Genomic DNA, 23,830 nt, shown 5'->3' on the forward strand with positions numbered 1-23,830 from the left:
ACACACTAGTTCTGCATATTTAATTAAAACATGTGAAATACCATCATACAATAAGGTAATGATGGATTGTGTGGTGCCCAAAATGCTCACAAGGCTTAATGAGAGAGATTGGCATAGTAAGATATATATTTTCAATAACTAGTCAGGAATTTCTGCCTGAAATTTTTCCTCTTGTGACTTAATAACTTGAAATTTCTTATCTGATTAACAACCAGACCTGTATAATCCTATTGCACAGATGGCAGCTTCAAAGAATTTGGTGTAGGGCCTGTACTCATGAGGCAAAGAAACATTTCCAAAGCAATTAAAAAAGAGGAAGTGCCTGAAGGTGATGGATTTAAGAACTTTCCCCTTTCTGATCAGCTTGAATGTTTATCTAGCTTTTTTTTTTTTAATGGCACCTTGAAGACCAGCACATTTGCTCTGTGACTTATATTTTCTTAACCCAGAAAATGTTCTTGGAATAGATGCACTTAACAACCATGATATATAGATTTCAGGTAAGGAGGAAGACAAAGAAAGAAGAGTGGAGAAGGTGGGTCTCCAACATGGCATCCTGGGCACTAAACCATTTTTTAAAAAGTATATAAACATTGCTTCAATTATATTTGAAATTTAAGCTAGCATGCTGCAAAGCAAACCACCAGCTTCCAGAATCAATTTTATATCAAAACATGGCACTGGATGTATTTATTTTTGTTAGACTTGCATTTGCCACAATCAAAAAATTCTTGGCAGTTCACAGTATGACCATAGGAACAGTACAATAAAATATCCACCAGATGTCATTTAAATTATTTGTAATAAAAACAAGCACACAACCTCTCTCATACCAAAACAAACAAACAAATCATAGTGACATCAGTGGTGTTGTTTGGAAATAAAGATGATGAGGCAACAGATCTATATTTTATGTGTAAATGTGCCCACTGATTTGTGGGGTGGGGCGGGAAGATAAAAGTAGTGGCAATGGGTGCCCTGGGAGGCCACAGAATAAGGAATGGAACAACCTGACTCTATTAGACATCCTTTATGGCAGTTTTTTTTAAAAAAATTTTTGTTTCTTCTTAAGTGTCTACAGCATACTCAGTAGTACAAAAGAAGCTGGGATTCTTTCCAATTAATTTTTTTTTAAGTATATTAATCAACTTTCATTTCATTCCAGAACCAATCCTTGCAGACGTATCATTTGAAGCTTGTAAAATGTTGGGCTTTAATATATTCTCCTACTCTCACCACTACCACCATCCCCCATAAAACAAAAAGTCTGACACAACAGGGGGGACACAGTGAGAAACAGGTTTCACAAGAATATTATTTGTTCATTGGCTATCAGCTGCCTTCATTTGTTCACTTGGCTCAATTTAAGGGAACCTGATGGGAAGGATGGGAAGAAAATGTTGTTTTCCCCCAAACATATTGTTTGTTTTTCAGGCTTTTCCCCCTCTTTTTTCTCCCTCCCTTCTTCTTTCCTCCATGGCATTCAGAATGATCATGCTCAGAGACTATACAGTGGTTATCCATCAAATGACACAGAATCATCCTTATCAGTATGATCTTAAATCCAGAATGAAATCCAGAGAAAAATGTAAATGTTACACAGTTGCATTTTTGTTAAAAATCCGTCTTAGAATCACTTAAAAAAACAATGCCAAGAAAGGTAAAACAATCTTTCTCTCGACCTGGAAAGACAGAAGGTCCAAACAAGCAGGGGTGTGATAAGGTCACTCAAAAAAATACTGTAATGCTAAAGCTACTATAAAACTAAAGCTTAGCTCAGTGGCATAGTATGCACAGGTTTCCTAGCTGAAGAACCAACATTTCTAGGTCAGACTGGGAAAAAAACTCTTAGCTGAAAACCTAGAAAACTGCAGACATTCAGTGTTGACTTTACTAGATGGAGAAATGATCTGACTAAATTTAATTCTTCAGTTCTCCAAAGGGAAAAAAAAGAAGTCAAACACAATGGGAGGTTAGAGATGATCTTTCAGATATCATGCACATTATGAAGCCCTTTGTTCAGGCAGGAGGTATTGTTATAAGGCAGCAGTACCTTATAGAGCTTGAAGATCCATCTGGATCGTGGGCAGTCACCTGACCAATCACGGAGTTAATAGCAGCATTTTCATGCACTTCCAGTAGATATGTTGGTGATGAAAAGACTGGAGGTTCATCAGCATCTTCCACTACAATTTTTACTGTTGCTGTATCCTTGAAGGGTCCCACGCTGATGAAACGTGGATCGATATATACATTAGTTGCTTCTACCTTCAATGTATATGAACTTTTGGTCTCAAAGTCCAAGGGCTGTTAAGAATAACAAACACAAAAGCTTTTTCCAAATGACCACAGCAGCAAGAACAAGCAAATGTAATTGCCAGTGCATCTGTTTCACCTCCATTTTTTGACTTTGAATGCAATCCCTTTTCATTGTCTTTCATCAGGACTGCACATTTCATGGCTGTTTACTGTAGTCTCATTTATTTGGTAAGCTTCAGTGAAACCCCACCAAATTGGAGATTTGCTCTCTCCATTTAAAATCTTAAAAAAAAAAAAAACCATATAAAAGTTTCTCACTTGAAATTTTGTCACTGTTCTTTTTTTTTTGCTATGGAATAATTTTTCCTGCTAATAGCCTAGATTGCATGTAAATCACTCAGCTAATTGTCATTCTGTTCACTGTAGTTAAAGAGCAAAGAGGGAAAAATGAACAAGTTTCATGTGGCATAAGTATTCTACTGTTTGCAGAAATGTGTGAAAAGAACAGACTGAAGGTATTGTTCTTTCATTAAGAGTATCAGGATTCAGAACAATTTAGTTCTAATCATATGGGGAGAGGAACATTGTAGTATCCATTAACTTAAATTTATATTTGTGAATCATAATGGTAGAGAGATGTTTACAGTAACTGTCTAGAAGCTTAACCTTCTGGTACACTTAAACAAAGCAGCACTGAGCATATGGAAATGTTTTCAAGGTGTGCAACATTACATCTGGCTTTGTTTGTGATTTAATGCATTAATGCATCATTAGTATTAATCAAAAATGGAAGCAATCATGTCTGAGAGGTCAGCTGCATTCAGAAGGACCTAGATTCAGTTCACAATATCTCCAGTTAAGAGTCAAGAAACATGCAATGGAAAAGACCTCTGCCCATAATCCCTAAGAGTAAAAAAAAAACAAAAAACTCTGGGCAAAAAAGAAAATAGGCTCAGAAGTTTATCTTAATGGCATAAGAGAGGTTCAGAACTGCATTTAAAGCCCACTTTTAAACATATCCAATGTTCTTTTACTATTGGCTTAAAGAGACCCAATACTTTTGGTTTAATGAGACTTTATAGCTGGTCATTGAGAGCGCAGCTTGCAAGGAAATTCTGCTGCTATTACATTGAAGCTCAAACAGTTAAGAAGGCAAATACAGTTTTAATTATCGAGAGACTGATGGGGCACAGCTTTAGAGATTTAGGCAACGTGATCCTTTGTTTTCATGATTGTTTGGGCCTTCTTGCACATTAAAATCACAAGCTTTGGAGACTTACCTTCAAGAGTAGAGTTGTTAAGTGCATAAGTGCCCTGAAGATCTGAATAATTGTTGTACTTACATTGTTGACAGTAAGTTAAATGACCCATAGGCTCTCTATTCACATTTGCTACTGAAATACTACAGTGCAGATCTGAATATTATTATTATTATTATTATTATTATTATTATTATTATTATTATTATTACATGTAAGGTTCCGGGAGATAGTATTATGGGGTTCAGGAGGGAGGGAGAGAGAGAGAGAGAGAGAGAGAGAGGGAGAGAATATACAATGGCTGGATATAACAGCTGATACACAATTAAGTCAATTGTACATGCTGTGTGCAAAATGATCTTTGTATCAGGAGCGCAAAAAAAAAGTCTCTGATTCACAGCATCTCTATAGAGCAAGGATGATTGGATATTCATATTCACAATTTGCCAATCATTTCTATAGGCCTTGGAGAGAAGCACTTCTGATTGGTTTTGCTCATAAATATTTGAAACATGGCAGATAAGAAATAATAATAATAGGAGTTACAAGACTTTTTTTTTTTTAAAGAGGCATCCTAAATCATCAATTTTATGATCACCCAAGATTAGTATCTGCTGCAACTTCAAGAACATTGACATGTACGGATTCACAATCCAACCCTTTGATGCCTCACAATGATTAACATTTCAAATGTGCAAATTTGTCAAGCTTCAGAAAGATATATAAATTTGCATCACAATGTCCCATAGATCGGAACAAAGAAAAAGAGAAAAGAAACAGAGAAGCTTAAATCTGCAATGCAAATATAAAGAGCACAAATAAAAATTCCAGAACTCTTTCAGGAAGTCTCTGAAAGCTTAAGTATATATTCATATTTTCATATCTTTTTTTTTAAATCAGCAGAGTTTTTGAATCTAGTTCTAATGTAACTTTGCAATTTTTAGTAAACATGACAAGCACCCGCTTCTCTGCCAACTCAGAAATTACTACGCTTTTGTACCGATGAATAGGTTGCTGGAAATCAGCATATACACAATTTGCCAATCACTTAATGGTATTATTTGAACCACTGCAAATTCAGCAGCAATAAATCATACCAGTCCAAGGAATCTGTCAGCCTAGTGCTCTAAATGCATGATGGAAACAATAATAATAATAATAATAATAATAATAATAATAATAATAATACACCTGAAATTAAAAACAATAACAGATATACATCCATTAGTTCATGTACTAGCTGGAAACTGTGTCTGATTGCAACCAGTATCTACTAATAAGTGTTCAAACTAGTGGAAATTTGGGATCTAATTGCTCCAGGATCAACTCCTTTCCTGAATCTTTATAAGAAGCAAGATAGAAGTCTCTGATATAAAGCAGAGGAAGACAACATTTAGTGGCTGGGGAAAACATTTAATTTTTAGTTGGGCAGGATGGTGGTGCAAGTGGGCTAAGTCACATTATACAAATGGGGAGGCTATTACTTCCATTGAGGGTTTTTTTTTTTTTTTAATAATGTTAAAACTCTCTTAGGTTTATCTTATGGCTTCCATGTGTTTCCCACTTCAAAATTACAAGAAATGAAAATTCAGCAGTGGGAATGAAAGGCAGTGCTATTTGGTAACCTCTTCTTCCTCTGCATATAAAGAGGTGCAAATCACAGTGATGATGATGATGATGATGATGATGATGATGATGATGACGATGATGATTTTCCATCTATTAAAACACTTTTCACTAGTTTCTTTTGGGGAACCAGATGCAGAAAATGCCAACCAAACACACTAAGGATGGGACACATTCTCTATTAAGAAAGGGTATATTGTTGCTCAAGGTTGGCTTGGTTTTTTTTTTTTTTTTAAAGGAACATGACAAATCATTGTAGAATTGCACCTAGTATAGTGAAAGTAGATACAATGGTTCCCTGCACCCTTACTTTTTGGATATCAGGACTAGGGTCCTGCAATGAGACTGGTTGGATGGACATTGAGAAAAAGAGAAGGACATAGGATACAACATAATGGAATTTACAACCACTGGATAGCTTTAAAAGGGATTAGTAAAATCCATGTATACAGGGTATGGGATACCTGTGGTTATTGCCTGCTGTGTGCAACTCCAAGATAATTAGAGACAATATGCCTCCAAGTAGCAACTGATGAGAACAAGAACAGGAGTAGGCAATGGTAGAGAAAAGACAGTTGTCCTTATCTCCTGCTTGTAGGCATCTGATTGGCCAAGGTATGGACAAGATACAAAATTAAAGGGAGGTTTGAGCAAATCCAGTGAGACTGTCTGAATAGTCCCAAACTGATTTCTTACAAAATATGAAGGAGCAGTAGACAAGAAGTCTAACAGTCTGGATTGTTATTCAGATTTGGAATTCAAGAACCTTTGCTGGAACATAGAGAAGGTCAGAGACAATATTTGAAAATGACCGCAGAATGGGAGGAAAACAGAAGAAAAAGAATGGGACATCCCAAAATAGTGCTGGCAGATGTTCATTGAACGAAAGTCCAACAATTTCACACTCTTTCTTTCTCTCTCTCTCTTCTGACAAATAAATCCATGGAAGCCAATCTGCACATGAAGGATTGGCCTCCATGTGAGGATAAATAAGAATGTTTCCTCATGCCGACCAGTATGACCTAATTCTATCCTCTGATTGCGATTATAATATTCAAACATTTATTTCTTAATATGAGAGAGAATATAAATCATAAATGACTAAATTTAGAAATGACAATATCTACTTCCACCCAGTCAGAAGCCTTCTCTACTTTGACAGCAAAAGGAGACTTTCACTTTCCAGGGCCACATTTGGCTCCCCAAAGCCTTGCATACATTTCCTGTGGCTTCTCCAAAAGATTTTGCCCAACTGAAGTTTTCGTGAGAGAAAAGAGCACCCAGTGCACCATTATGTTAATTGCACTGAAGGAAATCATCAGTTTCTATCTCAACCAAAATTTAAACAAAATCAAATCAAATTTGTCACAAGAAGTGCCAGCATCTAGCTGACCATGGCTGATCTCAAAAAGACTAAGCGGCAGGATTGGACCTGTTTAAAAGTTGGATGGGAGATCACCAAGACATCCCAGAATTGTAAATTAAGTTGAAAAGTCAAAAATACATTCCAGAAGACAATAATGAGAGACCATTTCCATATTGCTGCCAATAAAACTACATGAATGTGTCATGTGTAGTACCCAGGAGCTGCGCTTCACTTGAGGAAGGCTTCACTTTTGAAATCTAATATATTTCTTAGCTGGTCCACATCTTCTCTGTCCTGGTCCCAACCCAAGTTGTGCACCTCTGCTTTAAGGGCTGTTTTGTGTGTTGCCAAGATCCACAAACTCAGACTTCCTCCAGTTTCCATGCCATTTACCTTTCTTAATCTAATAATGCCTTCCTGAGTCTGAGAGTCAGAGGTGATCTCAAAGATATCCATGCCATCTCCTTCAATAATGTCATAGGATGACTTCGCATTCTCGCCAATATCCAGGTCATTTGCTTTAACCCTTCCTACTGGTTCGCCAATAGCAATGTCTTCCAATATTGAGAAATGATACAAACCTGAAAGAAAGTGAGAGTAAGAGAGATGAAAACAGCAACCACTTAGCAGCAACCTGAATAACATCAAACCTTATTTCATTCCATCTTTTCTTCCTGTTCTCCATATCCTAAATGTGGCAGTTTGGAATATAGTCATATTCTTACAGCTTTATTTGGCTATATGTTGCATCATATATAGTACAGTCTGCAGGATGACAAATACCTAGGTCTAAGAATGATCCATTTTGTTAGCAGATCTCTTATGGTCTTGGTGCCGAACTCTGCAAATGACTCTCATTCTAAAGTTCCAGAGAAGGGATTTTCCCACAGGACCACAGAAGGAGATGAAACTGTTAAACTTCAACCTTGCTAAGAATCTCATTAATCCTCAACCTTTTGCCCCTCAATGGTATCACAGCAAAAAACAGTGGGGAACTTACATGTTGATGTACTAATTGCTGCAAATTTATTAATGTTTAATTATGGAGCTGAGTAGAGAGAGTAAGTATTGCCAACTAGATGAACAAGATCTGGAAAGTTGTATTTATTTGGAGACATTTGGCAAAATTTCAAAGGAGGAGTAGAAATATAAAATAGAACAATGAACTATTGTATTAACTGGGATTTGCTCTGTGCAACTGACTATTTTAATTAAAATGTATCCCTTGCTTTCTTATTTATTTATTTATTTATTTATTTATTTATTTGTTTATTTATATTCATTCATTCATTCATTCATTCATTCATTCATTCATTCATTCATTTTGTATCTACCACGCTGAACCAAGCAGTTCACAACAACAATACAACAAAACATCCATGCTAAATAAAATACCTAAGTAATAAAAATCAGTAATAATAAAGAAAACCATGTCATCAATAGGCATTATCTCAATCACCATTAGCCATCTAAAGAAACCCCTCATTTTTACCAACTTTCAGAAATGTAATCACTAATAGTAGTTTGTGACATTCATGAAATAACATTCCACACAGTTTATCATATCAGGGTAAAATATCCATAATTGTTTTAAAGTCTAATAATAGACAATTCAAACATAAAAAAAGGGAGATTAAGAACCCTAAACTTTCAAAGAACATTAAAATGAGAATTGCAGAAATTTCCTCTAAGACACTTTTGATTAAACTAGGGCTGGTGGAACATTCTAATAGTTTTGCCCATTCCTAATTCAAATCATAGGCAAATATTTCTTACCTGCTTAAACTGGTTTCCAACAGAGTATTTTACATTACCTCTCAGTTTCTCATTACTTAGGGAAAGAATGAAATTGTTCATTCTAATGACATCTCTGACTTTTAGTAATGATCTGGAAGCTGGCAAAGCATGGGTAATCTCTGCCTCCTGAACATGTCTACAGATGGCCTAATTATGCATGCTTCTTAGTAATTCACTTGTTTCAGCTCTGGGTAAGAGGTGAAATTATCCGTTTCAGGGACTACCTATCTCTGAAACCAATCAGATACAATTCATGCATACCAGATGAGTCAGACAGTCTTAAATAGAAACACCAGGACCTCATCTTCTCATTTTTTGGTTCCTTTCACAGGCAGAATTTGCTGGTGTCATAACATAATTGCCATAACTATTTGCACAGATTATCACTAATAGCATGTCTCAGAACGGTTATAAAGTATATATACTTAAGAAGCCCTGTTTTGGGGGCACACATTTTGTTTAAAATATTAAAAAGTCCATTGTTTGTGAAATGGAAAAAACGAGGCTTTTTTCTGCTAAAAAAGCCTCTTTACTAATCAATTATTTCATTCTGTTGATTGAATCTAACCAGCCAAAGGAGATTTACTGAAAGATTTTGAATTCTCGCAAGAAGAACAGTGGTAGACAACCTGGTGCCTTCCAGGTGTTTTTGATCCTTTACCATTGACTGGGGTTGATGAGGACTGAAAGACAAAACATCTGGAGGGCACTAGAATGCCTAACCTTAGGAGATAGCAACTTCATTTCTGGGCTAAGACTAATGAGCTTGCTACTTATCTGTAAAGAAAATAGACTCTATTAAGTACTAGAATATAATTACATCAGGGATCTGTAGACTTGGAGAGAGTAAAAAACACTACTTTGGACCCAGAAAACATGAGTGAAAGTTGCCTTTCTCGTGGGCTGGGGGTCATCCATTCGTGCTCTCCTGAAATGGTTGGTGACCCACCCTCTTACTGGGGAAACAGGAAGTGTGGATCAGCCTTCAGTCAAAGCTGGACGTATACAGTTATTTGATAGGCATTAAAAAAATGGAGGATGGTGATAGCTCAGTGGTTTGTTGGAGGTATGCCCAGATGCCCAGAAAAATAAGGTCAAGTAAGGTAAGGTAAGATGAAATTTAATAAAATGTAATCTGGGTAGTACGGCACATCCTTAGAGTATAAAAAGTGTGTCAGCCACTTCCTCAGTTTCCCTTTTGGTACATGAATGTTTTATGATTGGTCACATCTACCATGACAGTCATGTTGGACATGGCCAAGCTGAAAATATCCATGACATGCTCTCAACATTCCAAATATGCTCTTTGGCCTGACAGATTTGCCAACATCAGCTATAGGGAATGCCACATCACTCTTTCACATATACTAATCTTCTCCCAAATACAGCACCCTGCAGGTATGTGAAGCTAAACTTCCAGAATTAATTTGTCCCCATGACCTCTGCTGAGAATTCTGGGAAATGACAACATATCTGCTTACCTAGCTTGGAAAAGGCTGTACCACACAGACACACTTAATACAATACAAACTTTATTTGCTATAGCCAAAAGTCATTGCAATTAAACTTCAAATGGGCCTTTAAAACCTGGGTCTTCCCCAGAGCCCTTGGCTTAGACAGGGATATGGGGTCCCAGTGGGAATGCTGTGTATTTCAGATGGTGCTGATTTTATTTCTTCTGGATGTCCGTTAATTTCTTTTCTCGTTGTTGTAAATTTGCCACTCAGACAATCTTATAAAGGTGACAAATGTAATGAATATTTATTTTTATTTCTTGGCCTATTTTATCATTACTGGCCTAAAGCTTTATAAAATTCAGAAGTGTATCAAAATAATGTTGCAAGCTTTGGTTTGGAAAGTGCAAAGAGGTTAGTAGACATTAAACTGTGATTCAAAACAATATCTCCTCCATCTCTAGGAAGGAAATGAGAAAATAGCTGCATGTAACTTTTCCTTCTGCCAGTATGAGCAAAAACAAAAATAATATACTCTGTTTCATACATCTCTTTGAAAATAGTTTGCCATTTGTGGTGATACAAGAGCCTTCATGTAAAAATAAATAAATAAATGAAAATAAAACCATGCAAATGGTTCATTTGCAGCCTTAAGATACAATTGATTTCTTTGTTCCCTACATTCAGATTCTGTACCCATTATGTCTTATGCTTATTGCCTAAAATAATGCATGATGGGCTACAAAAACAGAACAGCATTTTATTATGTACTATATTCTTTGTTAGTGTTTCCGAGGTTGAAATATAGATAGGGATCTCACTGGCAACCACTAAAATAATTCATAACATATAAGGAAGAAATGGAATTACAATAAAAGATTGTCACAGGCCATTTTTCAGAAGGCTTCTATGGTTTAATCAGGCATTTTCCTTAATATATTGAAAAATATATGCCATAGCCCATACTCATTTTTCATCTTTAAAAAAAAAAAATCCATAATTTAAGGACATCATTAGTTGGATCAGAGATTCCATTTAAGATGCCAGTACTGGACACAGTTTATAATCCTAATCATGATGATGGACATGATCTAATGTACAATTGTGAATATAATCTGAATAGAAGGAGTCCAAAATTATCTTCTCTGAGGTTATTTCAGGAAGCAGTCTTGCAGAATTCCGTCTGTCAGATAAATCCTGTAAGATAGTAGATAATCCCTCAAGAACCATGTTTCTTCAATCTTACTTGTCTGGCAATGCTTTTCTAATAACATCCACCTGTACTGATCATGACTCCCCAAAAAATAATTTAGCACATGGTATCGACCATGTTTTCACCATCTCAGTGACAAGTATATGAGAAATGTTCCTCTTTATTTGATGCACAGGCCACAGGAAATACACCAGTACACTTTTATATGTGAAATATCCTTTTTTCTCTCACTAGGGATGTGCAAAATTCACGGTTTTAGGAATGGAACATCTGCTACACCTGTTCAAGTAGATTTACTTTCAGAAAACTGGATCAGCAGTCCCAGTTCATAGCCAGATCTGCACAAGCTGGAAGCCAATCCCAGAATGCTGAGTTTTGCACACAGTCATTCATACCTAGGGCTTTAGGTTGTATGAAGTTCCCCAAAAGGTGGGTTATTACATAAGTGCAAAATAATATTAACTACATTAAATTACATCTGGTTCTGCACCCGCTTACTTCCAGGGCCAATTCAAAATGCTGCATTGACTTTTAAATCCCTTATTGCAGGGGTCAGTTAATATCCACAGGACCTCAAAATTAAATGAAATAATAATAATAATAATAATAATAATAATAATAATAATAATAATAGCAGCAAAATCTTGTGAAAATTAGAACTGTGCAAAGCTTTGATTTGAGAGTGATTTTGAAGCAAATTAAGAAAAAAACATTCCAAATTAAATCAGGTGCCTTCAAAATAGTTCAAAAATATGTTAGTCTTCTCTGCATGCAAGCACAAATTATTACGAATCAAATTCCTAAATCACAGATTCTACTTGACAATTCAAATTTGCAGACTTGACTTTTTAAACCAGATCACAAATTCAAAATGGATTTTAGTTCATTTGTGTACACCCACAGTAAGAATCTCACATTTTAAGTGACGTGACAGTCTTACAAGATTGCAGCCATATGTGTGCATGCATTTCTCTCTCTCTCTCTCTCTCTCTCACACACACACACACACACACACACACAAATTAGGAAATACAATAACACCCAGCACTGAAAAGTTTGTTGACTCTTGCTTTGCTTTAATTACCTACTGTCACATTTTCCACACCCAATATTTTTCTTCTAAAGGGACCGCTAAAAACATATTCAGATTATTTTATTGAGATTGTAAATTACATCTCAATGTCTTAATGTCCATTAAAAACACAGATGGCTAAAATACAACGAAATCTAGTCAAATAGTCTATTATTCATTACAGAACATTATTGTTGTATTATTATTTTAAATAATCTAATTTTTGAAGTCATTGAAACACATTGTGCGCTATCTTAGAACAATTACACATTCTGAAAGGGAATTAATTTATGGAATAACAAAAAAGTAATTCAACAGGAGATAGCTATTTACATTGCCTAATGCAGAACATAAAACTGAAATATGGTTTATGCACTATACATTTATATATATTTATTTTCATGCACTGAAAGCTTTGTCCAAAAATCTGCTGTTCTTGTGAAAAAAAGTGTTATCTATAACTATTGGGGTTTGTTTTACATTGTGTGTTATAAGTGCCTCTAAAATTATTTTCAAGAAAACTCAAATAGTTGTGAAAGTTCACTGTTCTTATTTCAACAGCCCAGGAGGGCTGTATTTATTTGAAATCTAGCCATAAATACACATATATGTTCTGCTCAGAAACAATAAACACACATAGCTCTCTGAGTACTGTCTGAGTTCATTATAATTTATTGTGAATATGCCAAGCATTATATCTTATGAATATTGATCACCTTCTAGTTCAGTGTAGTTCTACTACAGCTGTGACATTCTGTTGTTGTTTACTTTTATTTTCCCAAAAAATATGCATAACAATGTCTGTGTGCCTATATATCTATTATATCTTTTCTCCAGGATCTCAAGGCAATATAAGTGGACATCACTAAGTACTAATTAAGCCAACTGCTATCTCCGAACCAAAGCTATTCAATGAATTCTATGGTTGAGTGGGGATTCAAACCTGAATCTCATGCTTGTCCAAGACAGTAACTACTATATTATTCTTATTTTTGTGAAAGGCATAAAAAATATGTTGGCAAATATACAGAGTTGCTGTTGCTATTAATCTCTCCTGATATCTAACATAGCTAGGTTCAATTTCCTGTAAAATCAAATACAAAACTAGAGCTGTTTCAGACTGCCACAAAGACTTCAAGTCAATATATGCTGAGTTAATTTTTATTCCATAAAATATCCAGTTAGATTAAAACAATGAGCAGCAAACAGATTACAACCATTGCAGCTAACTGATGGTACCAAAACACTTCCTGGGGGGAACAGATTGTAATTTATCACAATCTGAGCGTGACTTTTAATGTGGCTCAGTCTTATTTTAAAAGGTTTGAGGGGCAATATAATATGATAGATTCAATGCTCACTATTCAACCAGTATTATGTAGAGGACTGGCCTATACAGTATAATTATTGAATGAGGATCATTTTATAATTACTGTAGCTTTAGCTAACATATAATACACCATTGATGTGTAGCAGTTTATAATGAAAATGTGATTCTTTTCATTATTATTAAGGAAAGAAATGAAGGTTAGCCTTCTAATCTAGTATGTGGACTCTTGGCTTTGCAGATTGGCGCTAATTCCTATTATTGATTCAATTTTGCTTCTTCATCTGATGTGATTCAGTAACTGACAGCTATTGACACAACATTATATCAAGTGGTCCAACATTCAACTTTCCGATTTGAATTGTTGAACCAGGTTGCTTCGATTCAATTTTCCAAGTTGATACAGAGGGAAGAGCTCTTTTGCATATACAAATCCAATCTGAGTTCCAATCATATTCAAAGTATTGATTTAAATCAGAGATTCAGTCAAACCGGTTTCAATCAAATCTCCACACTGAAGCTTTAGATGGTCCTAATGAGTAGCCATTGTAAATCAAGCATTTACTGCACCGTAATTGCTATATGTATGAATTTAAAGTCTTCTGTAGAACAACTACAGATAAACACTGAATATATATGAGAGATTCAGTTTGGTGTAGAGGTCAAGGCACCAGGCTAGAAACTGGGAGACTGTGAATTCTAATCCTGCCTTAGGCATGAAGTTGGGTGACCTTGGGCCAGTCACTCTCTCTCAGCCTTAGGAAGGAGGCAATGGCAAACCACTTCCAAAAACCCTTTCTCAAGAACACTGCAGAAACTTGTCCAGGCATTTGCCAGGAGTCAGCATGGACTTGAAGGCACAATTGGATGGCTACAATAATTTTTTGTTTTGCTTTTTCCCCAATCACTTTTTTAAGGTTATTCCTAGATTGTTTATATTTAGCTAAGGAAGACACTCCACTGCTTTCAAAAGATTTTGTAACATGTGTAGAATTGCTCTGTAAGAGCAACTTTTCAAAATTATAACTTTGAATCCATAATAAAGAGCTACCATATTTAAACCAGTAGTAGCATGAGAAAAGACTTCTGTTCTGAGCCCAAGCAAACAAAACAATTTTTTTTTAAAAAAAATCTAGATAAGTAACATGACTTCCAGCAAAGGAATCACAGAAAATATACTTCAGTAAGGTACTAAAAATTCTTTTAAAGAATAAATTCATCATACAATTCCAAAGGTTCCTATCTAGGTGAAATAATTGTGAAAGAGAATACTAGGTAGATATTGATAAGATTTATATATCACACTCAAATGGTAATAAACAACTTTGCTAAGCCAGTTGACGTACTTGGAATTTTATTTTTATATACAATTTCTAATCTTCCTGTTCTTGGCTAAAAACAATGTTGTTCTCATAAAATGACTAACAATTCTGGCTATTGCCACAATTACATGAATTAAAACGAAGCATGCACTAGCTTGATGTCAACCCACCATTTTTAATTCTAAGACCGCCAAGGAAGCAATTGAAAAACAAAATATGACTATGCTATCCATTATTGGCATCGTTTACTATCCATATGCCAAGTTCCTCTACATCATATTGCCTGTTGACCAGAAACACTTGGATGCTGGATGTTCAGTTCAGGGCTAATAATATATAGCTATGACTGATTGCTGATGTGAGCCACCCAGAATTGTTTAAGATGGGCAGCCATACGAATCTTTTAAATAAATAAATAAATAAATAAATATGACAATATAAAACAGCAGCCAATGTATAATTATAACATCATAGGCAGCTGCCATACAGAAAAAAATTGCTGAGGGCATGAATATGACTTATGATGCGGCCAATTGTGTTTGCACTCAGCAGTGAACTTGCTTACTGAACTGATGTATAATCTGGTGGTGCGCAACACACTGATCAGAAGCTAACCAGACAAAACTGCTGGGTTTGCCAAGTCTACTAAGATAGTAAGAAAGAAAATCAAGGGTAGAAGAAAATTGAGATTAATCCATGATTACCGCAGCAAGATGACCTTATGTACCATTTTGAAAAACCCAGACACTACCAACAATACAAGAATGGTTGTTAAAACTGATGGATGTGGCAGAAAATGACAAACTGACTTACCTATTAAAAGAAAACTCAAACAACTACTACCTTAAAGAATGGAAACCATTGATGGACTATTTGCAAAATGCAGGTGGGGTGAAGCTTACATGGGGATTTGAAGATTAGATTATAAATGTAATGGGATATATTTAGACGAAGAATTATTCCTATTTAATGTATTAAAAACTAGCACTTATGATAGTCTTATTATTTCTAAGACCAGAGATAGATTGGAAGTTATCTATTTTTCATATCTTTTTTTCCTTTCCTTTACCTCACTTTTTCTTTTCCTTTTCTTTATATTTTGTATTTCAAATTTTCCTTTTCACTTCTAACTTTTAAATATGTATCTTTAAAATCTCAATAAAATATTATAAAAGTAGAAGAAGAAGAAGAAAATGAAGATTAGCACTAAGTATGTTTAACATGTGTGAATGTACCTGCCTGAGCATTCACTAACCTGGTTAAGTGTGTTGGACAAACACAAAGTCTGCCTCTTTTCCAATTGTTCTGTCTTCCTTTCATATACTAAGCATCTAGTTAAAATAAATGATAGGGAAAAACAGCTAACCGTCATGGATGGTTATATTAATAAATCCTAGGAGAATGCACCTATGCCCAATAAAATCAACCCTTATTATAACTCTCAGGTTGTTGATCCACGCAACCCAGCACCCTAGAACAGCTGAGTGAGGCATACATAGGAACGATAGCAGTAAATATGGATTTTGAATTAAAGATCAAGAATTAACTGGACCTAGAATTGTTTCTCCAGTTCTCCTCTCCAATTATGTATTGCTTGGTTTCTTGCTTTCATCACTGCTTATCTTTTTAGACATGTCACTCATTGATTCTAACACAACACTAATCTAATGGGGTTTTGAAAGCACTGGAAACAACACAAGGCTAAGAAACAGAGGACGGAAAGGAGACATGCAGGAAATGGGGAAAAGGAGGGTATAGATATCAATATTATAAACAGATTTTTTTTTCCTATGGATTTTCAGCGCTCACATTTTTAAACTTCTCATTAATTCAAGCTGTGACCCTAAACCTGTGTGAGATTACTCCAATCCCGGTGCTGTTCTATATGAACCTACATATCAGAAATATTTATTGTATCTGTGTTGGAATCAATACTAATCCACCCTTATCCTTCACACAGATCAAATTTAAATAGCTACAGCAATCAGTAAACCCATGTCCATCCAGACATTGTCTGCAACTCAATATAAAACAAGTTCCCATGTTATAATAAGCATTTTAGAGGTGGACTAAGTAAAAAATGACTTGGTGGATGGATGGATGGATGGATGGATGGATGGATGGATGGATGGATGGATGGATAGATAGATAGATAGATAGATAGATAGATAGATAGATAGATAGATAGATAGATATGGATAGATGATAGATAGATAGATAGATAGATAGATAGATAGATAGATAGATAGATAGATAGATAGATAGATAGATAATCTGCCAAGTTATTTTTTACTTACATAAGATATAAGTAAAACTCATATATATCAAAAGGCAAACTATTTCAAGAACAATGAACAACAGATTGGAGGTGTGACTAGTGCCAGGCGGAGACTTTTCACAGGCATGGCTTTCTTCTGCTTATCGACTGGACAAATCACTCCAATTTCTTTGCCCACAGATTGCAAGGAGAATTTTTAAAGGCAACTTTTGCCCAGCTTTAAACCTGAGGGAGGAAAGCGGCTATAGCAGCTGCAAGCACAGAAGGAGAAGTGGAGAAGATTGAAATAAATAGGTGCCTTGCAGAAAAGGAGCTATCATAAAAGGATTAGGAACATGAGGATGAAAGAATGGAAGAAAGGCAACAAGAAGACAAAAGAGATCAACAACGTGACTGTGCTGCTGATTATACTGAATTATGCAACCATTTTTATCTGTTTCCACTTCCCCTAAATAGTCATATTTCTTCATCTCTGTGTTTGTCCTGCTTGGTTGCAGGCTCCATTTGGTTTGCCTTGAACATGCCTAGATCCCACAACAAAAGGGTATCAATGACTGATGGGATGAGCAGTTTTTGTTCCACAGCTGGCGTGTTGAGTAACCTGACACTAATTTGGGCTGAGAAGGAGTGATTAGCCGAAGGTCATACAGCTAATCTCCCTATCCAGAGGATGACTAGAACCTGGGTCTCTGTTAGCCCTTCGAGGTAGTCCAGACAAGAAGCACAACCAGGAACATCAGCACTATTTTTATTGTAAGGTTACATTAAACAAAACCTTGCAAGACTGAAAGTGTTTCTCCCCTCCTCTCTTTTTAGTCTCTGGAAAACTAGAGAGGGTCCCTTCTGAAATGCTTCCCATGCTTCCCCACCACCACCACCTGTGGACTGAACTGCCTCTTACCAGACCATTGCCCTGGCTGTGGGTCTTTCTCCTGTCTCCCAAGGTCATTCCCACATACAATCACAGTCTCCTCACTTCTAGTCCAAGACCTAAACCATTACACTGCACTGGCTCCCAAAATAATCACCTTTCTATTTTATGCAATTAGGAACTTTATAAATCACACACCATTGTTATTTACTGGGTAAAATACAATGACTGGGTTTCACATAGCACCTGCCACTGATTACAAATAACAGTGGTTAGCATGCCAAGACAAAACCAGACAAGCCACTTAGTTCCTTCCAGTGATATGTGTATCCAATCACTGATGCCTGATTACTATGAGTAAGATGCATCTGAAGGGTCACTTACTTTGCGCAAATTTTGGAGGATTGTCATTGACATCAGTCAGAGTAATAGTCACAGTGGTGGTTCCAGAGAGTCCACCCATGTGCCCACCCATATCCTTTGCCTGGATGACCACGGTATATTCCTCTTTGGCTTCCCGGTCCATATTTGAAAGAGCAGTTTTGATGATAGCTGGGGAAAGGAAAGAAAGAAAGAAAGAAAATACCATCAGAAAGGGAAGTGAGAACTTCACGCAGAGTGACCAAAGCTGGATTTAATATTTGGGATGATTCTCTTGAAACCATCTTCATTCAAAGGTAAGGTTTAAAATGTAATAACACATGAAGAACCCATCTGGATCAGGCCAATGGCTTATCTCGTCTAACATATTTAATATATAAGAAATGCGGGTATCTAGCTTGGTATCTCTCACCTTATTAACTGCCAGCTGATTTGGCTTATCTGAATAGCTAGGTGGATATCCACTTCCTTCTTCACTGCTCCTTGTGTGTCCCTCCTGAACCAGCATGCTCAGTGGGAAACTATGACTATCCCACATAGACCTGTGTTATTCTTTGGCCAAGGCTCGATAAGAGCAGTGTTTCTCTCGTGTCATGCACTGACAAGCCAACCTTATTCCGAAAGTTCAAGGCATGCTCCTGGTGATTCCAGAGGTAGCAACCAGCATTAAAAATAACAGCCATTAATAGTGTGACCCTACCCAAATCTTTCCATTTCAGTTTCAAAACTATCTAAATGGGCAATGAATTCTGCAGTTTAACTTTACTTCTCTTTGCATCTGACTCTCCTGCACAGCAGGATGAGATACTTTGCTTCAGGCAGCCCCAGGCAGGAAGGGAGAAGAAAGAAGGAAAGAATTAAAAGAGAACTAATGCCTTCAGAAGATATTTATTTACACATATAGCTGAGCATTGGTAAACAGTTCCCTAAAACAGGGAGCACAAAAATAAACCCGGCATTTGATCTTTAATGATCAACTGTTACTCTGTAAAGAAGCTTCAGTTTTAGATTCCATCTATGTTTAATTCAATCAGATAACTGCCTCTGGCAGTCTCTGTCCCCCCTCACCTAAGGAGAGATGTTTCAGATATCAAGGAACTATGAATATTGTTGCTGTCCTTGTTACCAGCCAGTGGTTTCCATTAGCGATTTTCATTAGGCTAGAGGATCAATGCATTCATAATAATGCATAACCAAGGTATAGACTACTTACTTCTGGATGGATGCCACACAGTGCAGGTTGGCCAATAATATTTATTTTCAACCTGGCCAGGAAGGGCTTTAATGGACAAATACATGCCTTAGAGTATTTAAGGGTAGCTTGAAATCATGGGGATTTGGGAGACTTAAATGGGTGAATTAGGTGCCTTAAGTCTCTGGATTCTGATTCTTAGCTTTCCCCTGCAAAAAATAAAAACAAAACGCCCCACATAGAGACCCACAAAAAGACTGGAAACTTTGGTCTTCCCCATTCCAAAGCTCATCTGAATGCACAATGGAGCTGCATTCAGTCAATGCTCTGTGTAAGGGGCCTCTATCTGCTGCCACCATATTACTCCTTTTACTTGCACATCCTGTGGCCCATCCTGTGTGTCTACCTGATGCTCAGCAATCTAGCCTTGCTGAGCAATATCCTCAGCACCTGCAAAATATTGTTGTGGGCCTCAAAAAATTATTTGGAAGGCTGCATGTGGCCTGCTGGCTATGAGTTTGAAACAAGTTATTATATCCTGGCTTGGAAGGCTACTCTTGAGGAAATTGGGGAGGGGGGGGAGGCACTTGCCACTTTCTGAGCTCTTTTGGCCCTTGAGAGTTTCCGTAGAGCACACAACTCTGGTTTGGGACCTGAAACTTAGAGAGGGAAAAGCCAGCATCCCTTCCATGATCAGGTTTGCCCAGTCTTCTCATTTTTTAAAACATTATAATAGAAAACATAGACATTGTCAATATGTATTTATATTATTTAAAAACAACAACACAAGTCAGTTGCAGCACAGCTGAATTTATTCACACTTTCTCTGCATACTGAACATGCAGTCTATAATAATGGATTAGTAACCCCCCAGGCAGCAGGGATAAAAATGATAATACTGTCAGCTTTAATGGCAGTAACTATCCATTTCCGGCAGCGAAACTTGAATTTCCCTTTCTGCTTATTAAATAAGTGATTGGTGGTGTCCATTCTTGGGACATCTGGCAGCTTAATGGGAGTACATGAAGGTATTGTTTATGTATGTATCTATTTACATATTCTTAAAAATGTGCTAATTGCCTTCCTGGGGAAAAAAAAAAAAAGCAAATGCATTCAAGAGTCAGTTAAAAAATACCAGTTACAAAAGTACGCTCTGTAAAACAAGTCACTTGCATGGGAAAGGGACAGCTACGAGGAATGCAGATTAACACAAGAGAATGAGACCATTTTTAGAAGTGTAAACAACAACAAAACTTCCATTTCCTTTTGTGCCTGAACAACATTTATGTGGCGATTGGCCAGACTACGTGGGTGAGGTTTCCTATTAGGGTAACAGCACTTCGCACATTGAAGCCCTCTCATCTATTTGCTTCCCATAAAATCTGTTAGTTAACTATGAAAAACAGGATGCTGGACTAGAAAAGCTATTGCCCTCACCATAATGTTTTCATTTTTGTCTTATAATGCCATGCAAATGGGGTCAGTGAGCAAATGATAATAGGGTAATAAAACTTAGTTTGAAGCTCTGTTTTGCTTTTGATGTACGGATTGCAACTGTGCCTTAGAGCAGGGTTCCTCAACCTTGGCAACTTTAAGATGGGTGGACTTCAACTCCCAGAATTAAGTCCACCCGTCTTAAAGTTGCCAAGGTTGAGGAACCCTGCCTTAGAGTAATACGTTAATAGGTATACATGGTTCATTTATGGTATTTTAGCTTATTCCTAGTTTTTATACCTCACTTGAGCCTGTAATCACTCCACAAGATGGAAAGAGACATTGAAAAAGTTCAGTCGGCAAACTACAAATTGACCAAATAAGTCATAATTACTGGGTTGATCCATACAACTGCCTGTGGTTGGTTTACCCAATCAAGATAAAAATAAGCAATGTTTTAATGTAAGGTGTGAACATGAAATGTAGGGTTATATGCCACTCAGTCAATATCTGTCCCATATCAGTTTTGTGTTGTAGTTTGGTTGGAAGTCCATTGTATTTCATGTCTGCATTATTCTTCATTTAAAAAAAAAAAATCACATGCAATGCAAAATTTATTATCTAATTTTCTGGAGTAGATCTATTTACACATCAAATTTCCCAATATGCATTTTCATGGAAGTGTTCTTTGTACACATGCGTGTAGTCAAGATATGCATTGCAAAATCTCGAGAACGGTAGAATTCAATGAATAATTGTGTATCCATCTGCATACTAGCTCAGGAACAGTGAATAAAATTAGCTCCTTTAAAAACACAGACTAACCCAAAATCTACCATCTTTTCATGAAATTCCTCCTTTTAAAACTGGTACTTGTTTTATGATCTGACTCTCATGGATGGTTTTTAATATCAGGGAAGATATATAAAATGTTCTATGCCCTTAGGTATTACACAACGCCCACCTCATATTAGGAAATAGTCAATATGTATCATTTCTTTGTTATCAGCCTTTAAAAAAAAACCCTCAGTTTTACCCATCAAGTATTGTCAGTTATGTTTTTAGCAATTGCTAATAGGTGAATGAATAATTACGTAGCAGGCTTCCCAGCTGGCATGCAGCTCCCCTTTGTCAAACCTATTTTTCTTTATCATAAAACTGTCATAGAAAAACCATCTCACCATCAAATATCTGTTTAGAAAAGGGCAAAACGCAATTGTCAGTACTGTGACAGATGTAGGGGATGGCCACAGGGAAGGAGGAAAAAACCCAGCTTTTTTTTTAAAAAAAATGAGAATTGGAATTTGGAAAATCATTTCTGTTTTAAACTTCTTTCATTTCAGTAGTTATTTTCAGAGCCACCTGTCTGATAACATCAGAGGCAAATGGAATTATGTGGAAAATTCTGGATTACTTTTCACATCATTTACTGCCAGTTACAAGAAAAAGGGTAATGGAGCAAAGAGAGAAAAACAGAAAACTGTAGGCTATTAGCTAACTTTTAAAATAGCTTTTTCTTTTCTTTTTTTTTCCCTCCAAACCTAAGAAGAAACAGAAACACTGAGACAGGGTCATCTGGGAAGTTGGATAAGTCAACTAATTAACCATTCCTATTAAAGTGGTGAAGGATCTGGTGTGCCCTAGAAAAGCATATTTATTCATTTTAGAAACTAGGATATATACCACTTGATGGGTGTCACATCTGTGCAGCATTCAAGGGCAAAAGTGCTGAAGATTAGCAAACGGGAGATCTTGAGCAGGGGGCGTGCAATTTTAGGTGTAGGTAGAGATACTAACAAATTACAAGGAGGACGAAAATTTTATTTCTGTTTCTCTTTTTTCACTCTGCAAACTCGCACCCTATTTGAATCCCTGAGCCAACAAACAAACAGAACAAAACACCTTATCCATCAAAAACCAGGTTATAACAATGCTGTTGCTTTAGGAATTCCTTGTGAGTGATCCTCTTATCATATCAAGAAAGAAAAAAAGCAGGCCAGCAAATTATCTCATAATTCAGCTTGTGAGTTTCCAATGACTAAATGTGATTGTTTATTACCATGATTTAATCAAGTTTTGCATCATTTTGCGTGTGTGTGTTTGAAAGGATGTACAATGTACATCAAACTGCAACATTATGCCAGTGAAATTTGACAGCAGATCAGTTGAATTGCTGTCTATTTTCCATAAAAAAATAAAGCAGGGTGCCAGGCTTCTGACCAGCTTAACAGACCTATTATTTTTCATTCCTCAACTCCTTTTCTCATGGTGAAGAAAAGGGTGGCAAATGTTCCTCCCCCGCCAAGCCTGTGTCCTTTCGAGATCTCATTATGACACTGCCTTGACAGCTCCAAAAACAAAAATGAAAAGTAAAATGAAAAGCGCAGCCCTCTGTGACAAAATTTCCACCACCTCCTGCTTGAAAACATGGAATCACCTCCCATTCAGAACATCAGGAACCCTCAAGGAGAAGGAATGGAAATCCTGAAAAAAAAAAAAACGTTAACTGGAAAGCAAACCCAAAGGTTACACTGAATAGAACAATGGCTGGTTTTCCCATTGCCACCCCCCCCCAAAAACAAACAAAAAACAAGTTACAAAAAGAATTGATTTTTCTCTGAATCAGTGATGAAACAAATGTAATTCTAATGAATAAAAGCAAAGAAAAAGAAACTTTTTTTTCCTGTATACCTCCTCACCATCCAGCATGTAGGCAGAACAATGGGCAAATAATATCTCAGAATCTGCCTTCACCATTCCCAAGGTTCTAACTTCCATTTCTCAGACATTATTTCTCTGCTATTGGGCAAAGGCATCAAAGAAAATGACAATGAACTGCAGAAAAGACCCCTCTAAGATGCATACCAGGTTGGTAATAGCTGTAGAGATTTTTAATGGGTCTGCAAAGATTGAACACAGATAGTCCTCAACTTACGACCATTTAACCACAGTTCGAAGTTACAATGGTACTGGAAAAAA

General features: G+C 36.4%; 1 protein-coding gene across 3 annotated transcripts in view; it reads right to left on the bottom strand.

Moving 5' to 3' along the window:
* CDH8 (cadherin 8) overlaps positions 1-23,830 on the bottom strand; it is a 205,398-nt gene that overhangs the window by 60,832 nt on the left and 120,736 nt on the right. For 2 of the 3 annotated variants that reach the window (XM_088136004.1, XM_088136002.1), the window contains exons 6-8: positions 18,229-18,396; positions 6,904-7,091; positions 2,054-2,307 (exon numbers count right to left, since the gene is read on the bottom strand). In XM_088136004.1, the coding sequence (XP_087992130.1) occupies positions 2,054-2,307; positions 6,904-7,091; positions 18,229-18,396 (610 nt within the window). The remainder of the gene's footprint in view (positions 1-2,053; positions 2,308-6,903; positions 7,092-18,228; positions 18,397-23,830) is intronic. The other variant, XM_088136003.1, reaches the window with a different exon arrangement.

Source organism: Python bivittatus, unplaced genomic scaffold (genome assembly GCF_059951505.1).
Source record: "Python bivittatus isolate LINGU-HERP-01145 unplaced genomic scaffold, Pbiv_v1 ctg000190_np1212, whole genome shotgun sequence".
NCBI classification, from domain to species: Eukaryota; Metazoa; Chordata; class Lepidosauria; order Squamata; family Pythonidae; genus Python; species Python bivittatus.